The following is a 14,859-nucleotide window of genomic DNA, read 5'->3' as shown; positions in this document are numbered from 1 at the left end:
GTGAAATGTAGGTGGCGCTCTAACGCATTTTAGTCCTCACAGATGTGCTCATCCACAGACATTCAGTCTAATTTTCAGTTCAAGCACCACCCTCATTGTTTCATTGAATATCTTAGCCTCTGAGTAGACTAGAAGCTCAATCTAGGTGTCATTAGAAAGCTGAGATCCTCCCCTTTGCGACAATATATAACATATTATAATTAATAGTCAAACATATTTTCTGATGATTTGTTTTGCATGATTTTTGGCTACTTGGGGCTTACAGCAGCAGTTATCGTAGCATAAAAGAGACATATGTATTTGATGATTACAGAAATCATATTTTACTTTGTGATTCTTTTGATAATCTTTCGAACTGTAGTATTACCCATACAGTCACATTCTGAGAATGAGAGCTTTCATTTGATATATGACTTGACCATTTGTGCGCTATGTGAAGGACTTTTATTTTCATGTAAATATTTCTACCCCATCACATCTAGGGGATGCTAATTTTCAACGCGAATGTTTTGAGGCCTTATTTTGTTATTTTAAGTAACATAAATGCAGAAGAATTAGCTTTATGTGAAAAGCTCAGATTCTAAGCTTTCAAATGATACATCATATGCCTGACTTATGTATACGGAGACTTTAATGTTTTAAGCGTAAACTTTTTTCACGATATAGCACCCCCCTTTTATATTTAACTTGGAATCATATAACAAATACAATTTGAAAGTGCACAATAATCGCAGTTATCTCAAACAATCACGATCAGATGATTATTTAATAATCGTGGCAGGCCTAAATGTAAATGTAATTATATGAGCGAATTCTTGCATGGCACCGGAACAATTTTTTCTTCCGCTCATCTTGGCGCGCAGAAATGCTAAAATATACTAGCAGTCAGACAGTGCTCACCCTTTCAGTCATAGCGCTCGTTCAAAGAGGGAGCAGTGCTTTCCTGAGGTAATGACAGAAAAACAGCATCTGTTTTATTCACACTGTAATGACACACCTAGACGTGGCATTTATTAGAATGGGCTTGTGTGACCATTTTAACAGGTTTATTTAAATTCAGAGTTGTTAAAACATTGATAATGATCTGTAATCCTCGTTAATAAATGATACAAATATGAAAATATGGATTAACTGTAGTAATATTGTATTAACCATGTTTTTTTTTTCTTTTCTTTTTGGCAGAAAGCAAGGTTTTGATACAATTAACCATGGTTCAAGCTACTAATTTTATCCAAAGAATTCGTAAAAATTCAATTTAGTAGAGGAATCGGTATCGGCGATATTGACCTAAAAGTACTTATATCAGATCGAAAAGAAAATAAGTGGAATCGCCCATCCCTACACAACAAACGTGTGTTTAATGGACTGTTGCCGATCACTCACCTGACTGGTTTCTGGCTCTTACCAAACTGAACTGCTGTGTTAATTAAAAATACACATGATATAAAACAAACACACACACTTTTTTGGTTTCGATCTCTGAACATGATTCACCACTCAGATCTAAACATTCCACTGGCAGAATTCTTGTTGTTGCAATGTGATCTCATTCTCAGAATTTTCTGCATGTTTATGAACTGCACTGAAGCTAATTGCGGTAATTTGATGCATACGAGGTTGCTGCAGAATTTTAAAATCAAATGTATGACTTTTAAGACCTTTTTTCAGTCCTGAACAAATAAAATGATTACCGAATGTCCATACAAGAACAAATCCACATGTATCACAGATTCTTTTACTTAAACAGGCTGGTGCACACATTCAACAAGGCTTTAACACTGCTAATCGGCAAAACACGGTATCTGCAAGTATAAAATCCTAAATTAATGTTTTCCACACACACACACACACTCCACTAAAATTGGTCACATATATTACACTTTATGTACCAAAATATCAATACATACGAATTAGAGGTAGCAAGATATTGGATAAAATTGTTAGACTATGGGCCGAGCGATGAGGGACAGCTGGGGGAGAATGATCACAATCAGCTGGGAGAGGAATAAGGTGGAGCCAGAGCTGCAGTTCAAGAGAGATAGAGATGCACGAAGTCTGTCTGTGTGTGTGTGTGTGTGTGTGTGTCTTTATGTTTAAAAGCAGTACATGCTTCTGTTTTGTTATACACTGAACAGTGTTCATCAAATGTCTGACGTGGATTGTTCACCCAGTCCCTGCTTCCTCTTTTCTACACTGAGAACCTAATTTGCCACAGTCTGCTATGTCTTTTCTAAGCAATCACAAATCCTTAAAATCCCACAGACTTACATTGACAGAATGTTTAAACAGATTAAGACTATAAATGAAGTTACTGTTTACAAATACACCGGGGACTCTACATTCTGGCATAATACATGTTTATCTGACTAATAAATAGTTAAACTTGATTCTATTTTGACTTATTCTGAAATTATTGGCTTTAGTAGATGACATTAAATTCACATTACCAGAAATCTGTGATCAGGGTTAGTACATACTAAGGCCCAGAGTTTGATGGAGCATGAAGCACGTCAGCTGGGATCTTAACTTTCTGACTAACCATTTGGCTTTAGTTAAAGGGGTCATGACATGCCTTTTTTATTATTTGAATATGTTTGCTAAGGTTCACTTATAATATTAGAAAAGTTTTTTGCACACAAAGTTGAATTTTCCACCCTCATTCTGAACCCCTGTCAGTAACGCTCGGTTTTAGTGCTCCTTCTCCTTTAAGACTTGACAGTGCATGCCCACTGTTATGATTGGCTCTTTTTTTTTTTTTCTCCCCTTTTCTCCCCAATTTGGAATGCCCAAATTCCAATGCGCTCTAAGTCCTCGTGGTGGTGTAGTGACTCGCATCAATCCAGATGGTGGAGGACGAATCTCAGTTGCCTCCGCGTCTGAGACAGTCAATCCGCGCATCTTATCACACGGCTTGTTGAGCGCATTACCACGGAGACGTAGCGTGTGTGGAGGCCCTCGCTATTCTCCGCAGCATACGCACAACACACCACGCACCCCACCGAGAGCGAGAACCATATTATAGCGACCAAGAGGAGGTTACCCCATGTGACTCTACCCTCCCTAGCAACCGGGCCAATTTGGTTGCTTAAGAGACCTGGCTGGAGTCACTCAGCATGCCCTGGATTCAAACTCGTGACTCCAAGGGTGGTAGTCAGCATCAATACTCGCTGAGCTACCCAGGCCCCCGGCTCTCTACTCTTAACTGACTTGCTCTCTCCATGCCATCTCACTACTCACCGCTACTGGGTGGGGTTACAGAAATGATCAAATGTATAGCCACTGATGTGTTGTTGAGGCAGTCAGATGCAAATGTCTACAACATTGTGACATCACAATGTGGAGGAAGTAGAGAACGAGTCATTTTGGCAGAATGGTTCCAAAAATTGCTGTTTTTGCAGTGAGGAGAAAGTTTTGAGTTCTGAAACTTACAGTATGTTTTTATAGTACAATAACCTTGTATATATGTTAAACGATCATGGAAAATTTGATTCATCATGTCATGACCCCTTTTAGTGTAATAGACTGTAAAGGCTCATAGAAAGTACTATTTGGAACAATATAATGTTGATTGACCAGTTCAAATAGTATTAGATTTGACCTCTGATTAATGCTAATATTACTCTAGTTAAGTGTAATAGGAAACTATAGAATTAAGCAAAACTACAATTTGGGTAATGGTATGTTGGTCGGCCTTATCCGAATAATATTAGTCATTTACCTCTGTCTAGTGATCATTTTATGTTAATTATGTGTATCCAGATCTATAAAACTAAGCAAAACTACTGTTTAGAAATAGATAAACCGTAGTAGTAATCATTCTAAATAGTATTAGTCATTTACCTCTGGCTGACCCAAAACTGACGAGTTTGTGGTGTAGAATCCATGTAAACAGCCAGCACGAGACCCTCAGTGACCTGATTCCGAATGAACGACCGCAATTAGAAGTATAGAATTAACTAGGATAATCAAGTGTCTGAGGTCCAGATAAATTCTAAAGACAATGATCAATAACAAAGGGAATCTCAACCTAAATTCGAGGTCTAATACAACTGGAGTTAGATTAAATTAATAATGGTGTCAGATTTAGTCTAAACTAGGGCGTTAATTCAGTGCGATTAATAATATAAAAATTACGTGTTAAAAAATTAATGCAATTAATCATGTCCCCGGACCGTAATAAGGAAGATTCTTGAACAATTCAATCTTGAAGTACCACCTGTTTTCTTCAGGGGGCAGTAAGTGAAACTCCAGCTGTATAGGCAACACGCAGCTGTACAGAGAACAAAGCACACTTACAGACAGCAGGCAGCACAAGATGAGGACATGCTCTAGTGTTCAAAACACAGCTTGATGGAGTGCAAATCTGAACTTAGGAATCTCAAGACGTGTTTTTCTAATATTAAACTTCGTTTAACTTGACACAGTAACCTAAAAATGTAATGTTTATGACGTGACGCAACCAAAGTGAGATGCTCCAAAAGTGTCCATCTGACGCAGGCGTACACTGATGGATCCTTAGACAAGCCCTCATAATAAATCTCGGACTGACTGACGAATTCAATTGCAAAATGGATTGCTGTGAACTGTAGGCCAATGAATGGCTTATGTTCAGTAATATGCAAATAAACGATAAATTGGATTCTAAAGCCACTTTTTGTATTGTCTTATCAATGCTTAACTCTTCTGCCACAAAAATGTAATACATTTAAATAATGTACATATTTTATTTTTATAATATTGTCTAAACTAAACCAAATAGTTTAAGATGCTACAAATACACACACCAGAAAACCTGAACGCACACCAGTGGGGTGGCTCTTGGTGTTAAACTTAGGAAAAATCGAAATAACACAATTCGTGGTTCATTTATTTTTCTCTTTGGGAGTAAAAGTTGTACATTTTTGTATGCGGCAACTCAAACTGTTATTTCGACTTGTCATGAGATCAGGTTGTTTTTATTGAGTCTTAGATTTTTTTTCTTTCATTAATTATATATTGACTTTTTTTGTCCTTGTTGGAGCTTGACAGCCCCAGTCTTCATCGACTTTCACTTTGTTCCAGAAGAACACAAAAAGAAAGTCATACAAGTATGGAATAACACGACTGTGAGTAAAAATGACGATTTACATTTTTGGGTGAACTACTCCTTTATGGTTCAAATACCAGTTGAAATTCTTTTACAGTCGCAGCAATCCATGAAACTTTGAATTCAGCTTCCTTAACCACATTATGACACAATACACTAAAAACAGTTTGTATTTTGTTAAATTAACAATAGTGAACGTTGGGAAACACAGTTTGACCTTTGCAAGCCCTTTCTGGCATTGTATCTTACTTTGTACTGATTGAGAGGGAGATCTTCGAACAGGAACTCAAGTATGCCGCTGACACGCAACACATAATCGCTCCGGGGGCCAATGTCTTCCTCTGGGCTGTGAGTGGTCTGCCATTTCTTGAGAGCCTGATCCATTAGTTCAGTCACTCTACAATGCAATGACACTTTCAGACTGGCTGTGTCCTACAGAGAGAGAGAGAGAAAGAGAGAGAGAGAGAGAGAGCAAGAGAGAGGAGTTGTTTTTTCTATTCCAACTATGAAGATAAAAAGTTTTAGCTCATGTGTCAACCCTAATTCCCAAACGATCATGTATAAAATTAATTAGAACTTAAATTAAATTACATATTAATGTCAAGTGACAGTAGTTATTGATAGTTACTAAGACGCTATATAATTCGAGTATGTAAGACGTTCAGTGTTCAGTATTGTTGACACTTCTGTTCAGTTACACTGTTAGTGACAGAACAATATACTGTATTCTGGTTGATATTTGGCCATTTTGAAATTGTTTGCATCAGCTGATAACTGTGCCAGATTGGCCAATGTTCAGTTCCAAAATCAACCGCCAGCTTTGTCAATAATTAGAGCACGCTTTCTGTTTAACAATATTTTTGAGTAAATATTGTGTAAAATAAGAGTTAAATTAGTGAAGTATTTAAGTATTTCATTTAATATATACAATATATCTCTGTATATATACACTGGCAGCCAAAAGTTTGGAATAATGTACAGATTTTGCTCTTATGGAAAGAAATTGGTACTTTTGTTCACCAAAGTGGCATTCAACTGATCACAATGTAAGTCAGGACATTAATAACATGAAAAATTACTATTACACTTTAAAAAAATGTTCAGAACTTCTTAAACTACTTCAAAGAGTTCTCATCAAAAAATCCTCCACATGCAGCAATGACAGCTTTGCAGATCCTTGACATTCTAGCTGTCAGTTTGTCCAGATACTCAGGTGATATTTCACCCCACACTTCCTGTAGCACTTACCATAGATGTGACTGTCTTGTCGAGTACTTCTCACGCACCTTACAGTCTAGCTGATCCCACAAAAGCTCAATGGGGTTAAGATCCAGAACACTCTTTTCCAATTATCTGTTGTCCAATGTCTGTGTTTCTTTGCCCACTCTAACCTTTTCTTTTTGTTTTTCTGTTTCAAAAGTGGCTTTTTCTTTGTAATTCTTCCCATAAGGCCTGCACCCCTGAGTCTTCTCTTTACTGTTGTACATGAAACTGGTGTTGAGCGGGTAGAATTCAATGAAGCTGTCAGCTGAGGACATGTGAGGTGTCTATTTCTCAAACTAGAGACTCTGATGTACTTATCCTCTTGTTTAGTTGTACATCTGGTCTTCCACATCTCCTTCTGTCCTTGTTAGAGCCAGTTGTCCTTTGTCTTTGAAGACAGTAGTGTACTCCTTTGTATGAAATCTTCAGTTTTTTTGGCAATTTCAAGCATTGTATAACCTTCATTCCTCAAAACAATGATTGACTGATGTGTTTCTAGAGAAAGCTGTTTCTTTTTTGCCATTTTTGACCTAATATTGACCTTAAGACATGCCAGTCTATTGCATACTGTGGCAACTCAAAAACAAACACAAAGACAATGTTAAGCTTCATATAATGAACCAAATAGCTTTCGGCTGTGTTTGATATAATGGCAAGTGAATTTCTAGTACCAAATTAGCAATTTGTCATGATTACTCAAGGATAAGGTGTTGGTGTGATGGCTGCTGGAAATGGGACCTGTCTAGATTTGATCAAATATGACTTTTTTCAAATAGTGATGGTGCTGTTTTTCACATCAGTAATGTCCTGACTATACATTGTGATCAGTTGAATGCCACTTTGGTGAATTAAAGTACCAATTTCCTTCTGAAACAGCAAAATCTGAACATTATTCCAAACTTTTAAAATAAAAGTTATTGCTTCACAGCCCTAATATATATATATATATATATATATATATATATATATATATATATATATTTGGGCTGTGAAGCAATAAACAATTTTGACTAATTACCCAGTTTGTGATTAATCATTAATACAAACAAACATTGAAATACAATATAATAAATATATTTACTTTATACTTTGTCTTAAATAACTTTTATTTTAATTATTAAAATATATATAAAACTTTTTGCAGACAGAGATAATTAGACACATTTTAACAGGTTTACATGTATATGCATACATGCCATAAATTCAGTGGACATGCCGGACCCTTTTCTCATGTCCGCGTGCTGCGAAGCGAAAGTCATCATAGAATGAGAGCTAAACTTGAATGGCAGTGAATGGGGGACCACAGCAAATTTAATTTTTGCTTACCCATTTGCTCCACCAGCAAAAGAAAAAAAATAAATAAATCAACGATTACGCTTTCACAACTTTGCAAAAGAACATAAAAAAAATATATACACCTCTGGATAACAGCAGTAAGAAGAGAAAAAAACAGGTCAAATTTTCTGTCACTCCCTCAGCTACTGTGTTAGAAGCCTCATCGCAGCCGTGGTAACTGATTTTTTAAAACGTACTCCAGGGTAATATAATACAAAACAATAAACAATAATATAAAACAACGTTATCAATTTACATGAAATATTGGAAATATAAAAAAGTTTGCTATATTTACGTTAAAGAAGGCGGAAATGCGTCATAACAGGTCTGTGAAAAGGGTCCATTGCACAATATTTACTCTGTCTTCACATACCTGTGATTGGTCATAGTGCATAGTGATTTTGATCCCGCCCTCATGCTTGTCAATCAAATTCTCCAGTGACCCTGCCTCCACCTGCGGGGCGTAAAAGCTCCGAAGCCACTCCCCCCATGACATCATCTGCATGCGCTGCATTTTCTCTTCACTGATTCGCTTCATTTTGGACCGAAAGTCCTTCACTTCCTGTTCTTGCAGGGCGTCCAGCTCGTGTAGACCTGTGCAATGTAAAATAACACTATGATTTTGCACTCTATCCTATATCACAATATCCTCAGCACACACAAAGTTTATGCTATAAGTAATTAGACCTGAATTCACTTACAACCAGACATGAACTCAACAGTGGGAACTGCTCTTTCTGTCACAGATATTATGTTTTTTACACTTCAGTGATATTCTGTGATTTTGTGAATTTCTACTTTAAAGGACATATTTGGCACCCCAAAACACTTTGTGGTATTTTCCAGTAATCAATTTTTAAAGGAGAAGTGTGTAATTTCTGCACCACTAGTCGCACCTAATGGAATAGCAAAAACAATAACTGCTTTCAAACTGATTTCCTGAACACTTCCCCCCATCTGCCATTGATCACACAGATAGAGTAGCCCCGCCCCAAATCAATGCCATTTGTTGAGCCAATGTATCAGGCCCCAGACACAAACAAAACAATGCTTTGAATGTGCCACAGAGTCATAGCGTTTACACTTTTTAGGGGAATTAAAATTTTCTCTACACATTAAACTGTATTTGAACACAGAAAACACAACACACCCTTCACCTTTAAAATTAGAGAGGAAAACAATTTGTGCTACGTTAATATATGCATGTTTGTTAAAATGACGTTATTGTGTTTTGCTGCAATATTGAGCTCTGGGGAACAGGGAACAGGTTTCAAATGACTTTCCTGATAACACACATGATGACACAAAATGCATTAAATATTCATCTGATCCTCTGCCTAGATCTCATCAGTGTGTGTCAGTGCCTGTGAATGTGTATTGTGCTGTGCCTGACATCATCAGAAAATGATAAGATGTCAGGGACATGAAACATTTAATAGATACACATATGAATGTTCATACATTCTTTAGGCTGTATGCACTTGCTTTAGGATGTGCAAAAGTGAGAATAAAGCCTATTCAGACCAAATCCGACAGACAAGTTGTGTTTATATACACAAACAAACTTGGCTGAAACAAATAAAATTAAAATCAATATCACCCCTGCACTATAGGCTGCACTGTTCTTAGTGTTAATCTTGTCCACGAAATCGCAGACAAAAACATTAATTTACGCAGGGTTTTTTTTAGCTCGTTAACAAATACGAGACGAAAAAGACGCATCATGACGATAATTAAACGATTTTATTAAAAGGGATAGTTCACCCAAAAATGAAAATTCTCTGATCATTTACTCATACTCATGCCATCCCAAATGTGTATGACTTTCTGTCTTCTGCTGAACACAAATGAAGAATTTCTCAGCTCTGTAAAGCTGAGAAATTAGGGCAACTATTTAGCCTTTCTTGAGGGTTCTCGGGGAGGGGCAGTGGAGGGAGATTTGTAGTTTTAATTGTATGATTTATTTATTTTTTTCCCCTTTTTTCTCCCCAATTTGGAATGCCCAATTCCCAATGCGCTCCAAGTCCTCGTGATGGTATAATGACTCACCTCAATCCGGGTGGCGGAGGATGAATCTAAGTTGCCTCCGCATCTGAGACCGTCAACCCGTGCATCTTACCACGTGGCTTGTTGAGCGTGTTACCGCGGAGACGTAGCGCGTGTGGAGGCTTCATGCTATTCTCCGTGACATCCAAGCACAACTCACCACGCGCCCCACCGAGAGCGAACCACATTATAGCAACCATGAGGAGGTTACCCCATGTGACTCTACCCTCCCTTTGTGTGTAGCCTTTGTTTCATACGTTTGATACAAATTTAAATTAAGAAAATGTTTATACATTTTTTCTAAATGTTTAAAAATATAATTAAAGTTTGGTCAGTTACAGTTTGACATATTTTTGTCATTTTGGACATTATCTTCTAAAAGATTATTTTAAGTGACTAAAATTATACTCACTGAGCGCTTTATTAAGAACTCTATGGTCCTAATAAAGTGCCCGACGTGGTCTTCTGCTGTTGCAGCCCGTCCCGCCTCAAGGTTCGATGTGTTGTGCATTCTGAGATGCTATTCTGCTCACTATAATTGTACAGAGCGGTTATCTGAGTTACCGTAGACTTCCTGTCAGCTCGAACCAGTCTGGCCAATCTATGTAGACCTCTCTCAACAACAAGGCGTTTCCATCCACAGAACAGCCACTCACTGGATGTTTTTTTGTTTTTAGCACCATTCTGAGTAAATTCTAAAGACTGTTGTGTGTGAAAATCCCAGGAGATCAGCAGTTACAGAAATACTCAAACCTGCCCGTCTGGCACCAACAATCATGCAACGGTCGAAATCATTGAGATCAGATTTGTTTCCCCATTCTGATGGTTGATGTGAACATTAACTGAAGCTCCTGACCCGTATCTGCATGATTTTATGCACTGCACTGCTGCCACATGATTGGCTGATTAGATGAATAAATAGGTGTACAGGTGTTCCTAATAAAGTGCTCAGTGAGTGTATCTGCCCTTTTAGTCACAGTAAAACTAACTGGAATGAATGAAAATGACACATATTGTGAAATAAGTTTATGCTTAAAAATTAAAGTATGTGTGAATGGTGAGCTTTTAAATTTAAGCATGAAAATTTGCAGGCGGCAGCCCATAAATGCACCAGAGTTTAAGGGGTTATGCCAGAATAAAACAAGGTACGGTGATAAGAAATAATGTACATGAACTAAAAACATGCATAGTATAATAATGTGTTTAATTTACAAAGAAAACAGGTTTTAACAGCTTTTACATTAATTATTGCATATTTACATTGATTTCAGTATTTCTTATATGTGACAAGCGAAAGAGCACTGTAAGGAACACCTGTTCCGGAGTTGCAACATGTTGCATAAAAAGACCAGGTTTATGTCTGCACTAAGTAGGGTTCATAAACTGAATTTTGTTTGAAGTATGTCATTTTTCATGAATGTGTAAACTCATCGGCAGCTGCATGAACGGTTTGGTTAGCGCCACCAACATGCCGGATTGTTCAGCAGCAGCAGCGGCTCTGGAAACATGACCCAAATCTCATAACTTGTTGGTCAGTCGCTTTCTTCAAAAGACCAAAAGACATTTAAAAAAAAAAAAAAGCACTGCTATTTCCTTCAGAAAAATTCAAATCTATTTACTAATTAATTATTAGGCTGACACAGGTTCAGACCCCCTAAAGTAACCTGGTTCTGGTTAACAGCCCAGTTATTTAACCACTAGGCTACACCTTCCTGGTCTTAGACGGCATGTCTACAAACAGTTCAAAGTCCATCTGATGCATTAATTATGTTTTTGTTTTATTCATTTAGCAGACAGTTTTATCCAGAACTACTTTTACATTCTAAGGAGGCAATAATATGAGAAGCGCTGCGATACAAATGTTCCGAAATTTCTCAGGGGAGAACAAGCTAGAAAGTAGAAATTAAAGTAGACAGTAAATTGAGAGAAAGTAGTGAAAGAATGGATTTTTTTTTTTTTTTTTTTTTTTTTAATTAGTGCATTAACAGGTGCATATTGCACACAAAAATCTGATTTCCTGACTGCAATGTAACTTTGAGGAGTCAGAGAACATGGGTTTGTATCAGTCTACTGAGAAACATGGTAAGGTTTACAAGACATCGGGGCACTACAATAAGAGCTTATCAGGGATTCTTTTGATGCTTTGATACTTTAAAGAAAGAGTTATGTTTGGGGCACTTAGTAACAAGTAAACTAGATATCCAACTGCATGTTTTGCTTTCTGAGTTGTCTGTGAAATAAATGCACTTCCTACTTCTGGATTGACAGAAATTCTGATCACAAATTCTACACACATTTTATATTTATCTTATCTTGGACATTGTTACACATTATTTGAATGAGATACAGCCTCATTGCACGCGGGTCTGTTATTATAGTATCATTAATTTCAGATTTTCAACTGATGCTTTTTGCTTTATGTCAGTCACATGGTGTCTGAGCTGTAAAGTACACCAGACTTTATGGGAATAGTCAAAAGTCTGGCTCCAAGTATGCATACATGTGTGTGTGTACATTTGTGTCACCTTTCCCGATAAGTACTCCGATCTTAGAATCCAGCAGGCGTTCTGCACGTCCACAGTTGCGTGTGATCAGTTTGAGGACTGGCAGGAACGGCCGCACGTCACACAGTCGCCTGGTCTCGTCCTCCAACTCCTCGTGCACTGCTGCCTGGTTCACACACTCGAACATGTGACTCTCCATCTCCCCCAGGAGCGAGTAGAAAGGGTATGTCTGTGCCTCCTTCCATAACAGCTGCTCGCAAACACAAAAACATGTCACTAAAACAATAGAGTGAATGTTATAACCAAAAGTGATGTGTGATTCAATCACAAAAGATCTGCATGTTATTTTTCAAAACTAAATACAAACTATTCAAGTGCCTTTGCATTTCCGGCTTGTAATTGCTAAACTAGATTCTTGCATTTTCTGAAGAAAAAAAGTCATGCATGCCTGTGCACAATTGAGGTGCTCTGGGTGGTTGCCTGGGTGTTGCTATTTGGTTGCTAGGGTGTTCTGGGTGGTTGACTAAGGCAAAAGATCAGGAGTTTGCAGCTTAAACTGGCCAAGAACCGCCTACTTAAAAAGGAAGAGCCTCCTGACTGAGATGTCAAGTGATAAATCACAGTTCATATTGTTACTAAGTGCCATTTAGGGGTGGGCTTATCTGATATAATGTACCATAATAGAGCACTCTGAATTAGCTGGCGTTCTGCATTAATTGGTCATAAAATGTGATCTCGTCTTCAACAAAGTATAGACAAAACACAATGTGCTTAAGCTAACAACAGACACACAATTATAATCTTTCATGTCTTTATTGAACAAATCCCATTAAACATTCACAATGCTGTGGAAAAAGTAAGTGAACCCTTGGATTTAATAACTGGTCATTCCTCCTTTGGCAACAATAACCTAAACCAAATGTTTCCGGTTCAGAAGGAATTTTGGATCATTCTTCCTTACAGAACTGTTTCAGCTCAGCCATATTCTTAGGATGTCTGGTGTGAACAGCTCTCTTGAGGTCTTTCCACAGCTTCTCTATTGGGTTAAGGTCTGAGCTCTGACTGGGACACTCCAAAAGATGAATTTTCTTTCTTTGAAGTCATTCTGTAGTGGAGTTACTTCGATGTTTAGGGTCATTGTCCTGTTGCATCATCCAACTTCTACTGAGCTTCAGGTGACACACAGCCACCCTGATATCATCCTGTAGGATATCTTGATAAACATGGGAATTACATTTCTCTCTCGATGATGGCAAGCAGTCCAAGCGACGAAGCTGCAAACCAGCCCCAAATCATGATTCTCCCTCCACTGTACTTCACCGTTGGGATGATGTTTTCATGTTGGTGTGCAGTGCCCTTTTTACTAGTGGTCAACCGATATATCGCCAAGGACAATAAATCGGCCGTTATTCTGACTTTTTTTAATTATCGGCATTGGCTGATAAATGTTCAATTTTGGCCGATTGTTTTTCTTGAGGGCCCCGAAAATCACCTGCTTGCATGTGAAGCGACTGAGACATGTAAACGACCAGTCACGGTTCGTTTTGTTGTTACGTGCCATCGTGTTACTACAATAATAGTCTCGTGTGCAACACAGTGTCATTTAAACGGTTCGCATATAAGCTGCGGCAGACGCGTTCGAGCTCAATCTTAAAGTGTTCGCCTATTTCATTCTCCCTCTCTCTCCTGAAACAGTTCCCTGTAACTTTTTACTGTCTTGTCTAATGAGAAAAAGGCAAATATCAATAAAACTAATATCATATATACCGTCTGAAAATAGGCAGCCCAAGGTAAAAGCGCTTCTCGTGTGCTGTAAGTAAATGTCATATTCACTATGCACTGTATGTACAATTGACTTGATTAGATATTTTTTGAGTAAATGCGATTGCTAACATGGACATGCCATCCATGGTTGCTGGACTACTGTGTGTACTGTTATTTCCTTCTTAATATATGAATTTCTTCATGTGCAAATAAATTACTTAAATTTGATGACTAAACAGAAATCTGAACTGCTATCAACCATTTAAAATACAATATTATTTTTTAGTTTTGTGTGAAATTGAGTAAATATAGTGCTAAATAAAAGTTTATTATTATTTCTTTTTAGCCATTTTATGTTTGTTATTTGTTATATGTTTGTTACATATCTACATCGTAGGTCTTCTGAGATCTCTTTTTTTGCAAGCCATGGTCCACCTCAGCAGATGCTTCTTGTGAATAGCGAACTCAAAATGTTTGAGTGCTTTTTATAAGTCAAAGTAGCTCTCACCCACACCTCCAATCTAGTTTCATTAATTAGATGCCAGGTTTGCCAACTCCTGACTCTAATTAGCTTTTGTTGATGTCATTAGCCTAGGGGTTCACATACTTTTTCCAACCTACACTCTGAAAGTTTGAATGATGTATTCAATATTTACAAGAACAATACAATAATTTGTGTGTTATTAGTTAAAACAGATTGTGTTCGTTCATTATTGTAACTTAGATGAAGATCAAACCAGATTTTAAGACAAATTTATACATCAGTGCAGTTAATTCTAAAGGGTTCACATACTTTTTTCTTGCCACTGTACAACACATGGGAAATTAACCGAAAATGTTAAGAGTCTCTAAGTACAGAGT

At 37.5% G+C, this 14,859-nt stretch overlaps 1 protein-coding gene across 5 annotated transcripts in view; it reads right to left on the bottom strand.

The window, feature by feature from the left end:
* Positions 1 to 14,859, bottom strand: part of LOC127422253 (phosphatidylinositol 4,5-bisphosphate 3-kinase catalytic subunit beta isoform-like) — a 118,976-nt gene that overhangs the window by 50,567 nt on the left and 53,550 nt on the right. For all 5 annotated transcript variants that reach the window (XR_007894146.1, XM_051665635.1, XM_051665631.1 and 2 more), the window contains 3 exons: positions 12,256 to 12,484; positions 8,058 to 8,278; positions 5,336 to 5,518 (listed from right to left, as the gene is read on the bottom strand). Coding sequence is in view for 4 of the 5 variants with exons in the window: in XM_051665635.1 (XP_051521595.1) it covers positions 5,336 to 5,518; positions 8,058 to 8,278; positions 12,256 to 12,484 (633 nt within the window). In the remaining variant the exon portion in view is untranslated. The remainder of the gene's footprint in view (positions 1 to 5,335; positions 5,519 to 8,057; positions 8,279 to 12,255; positions 12,485 to 14,859) is intronic.

This window comes from Myxocyprinus asiaticus, chromosome 31 (assembly GCF_019703515.2).
Source record: "Myxocyprinus asiaticus isolate MX2 ecotype Aquarium Trade chromosome 31, UBuf_Myxa_2, whole genome shotgun sequence".
Classification (NCBI taxonomy): Eukaryota; Metazoa; Chordata; class Actinopteri; order Cypriniformes; family Catostomidae; genus Myxocyprinus; species Myxocyprinus asiaticus.
Note: the sequence above shows the minus strand (reverse complement) of the source record. Positions and strands in the feature narration are given on the sequence as shown.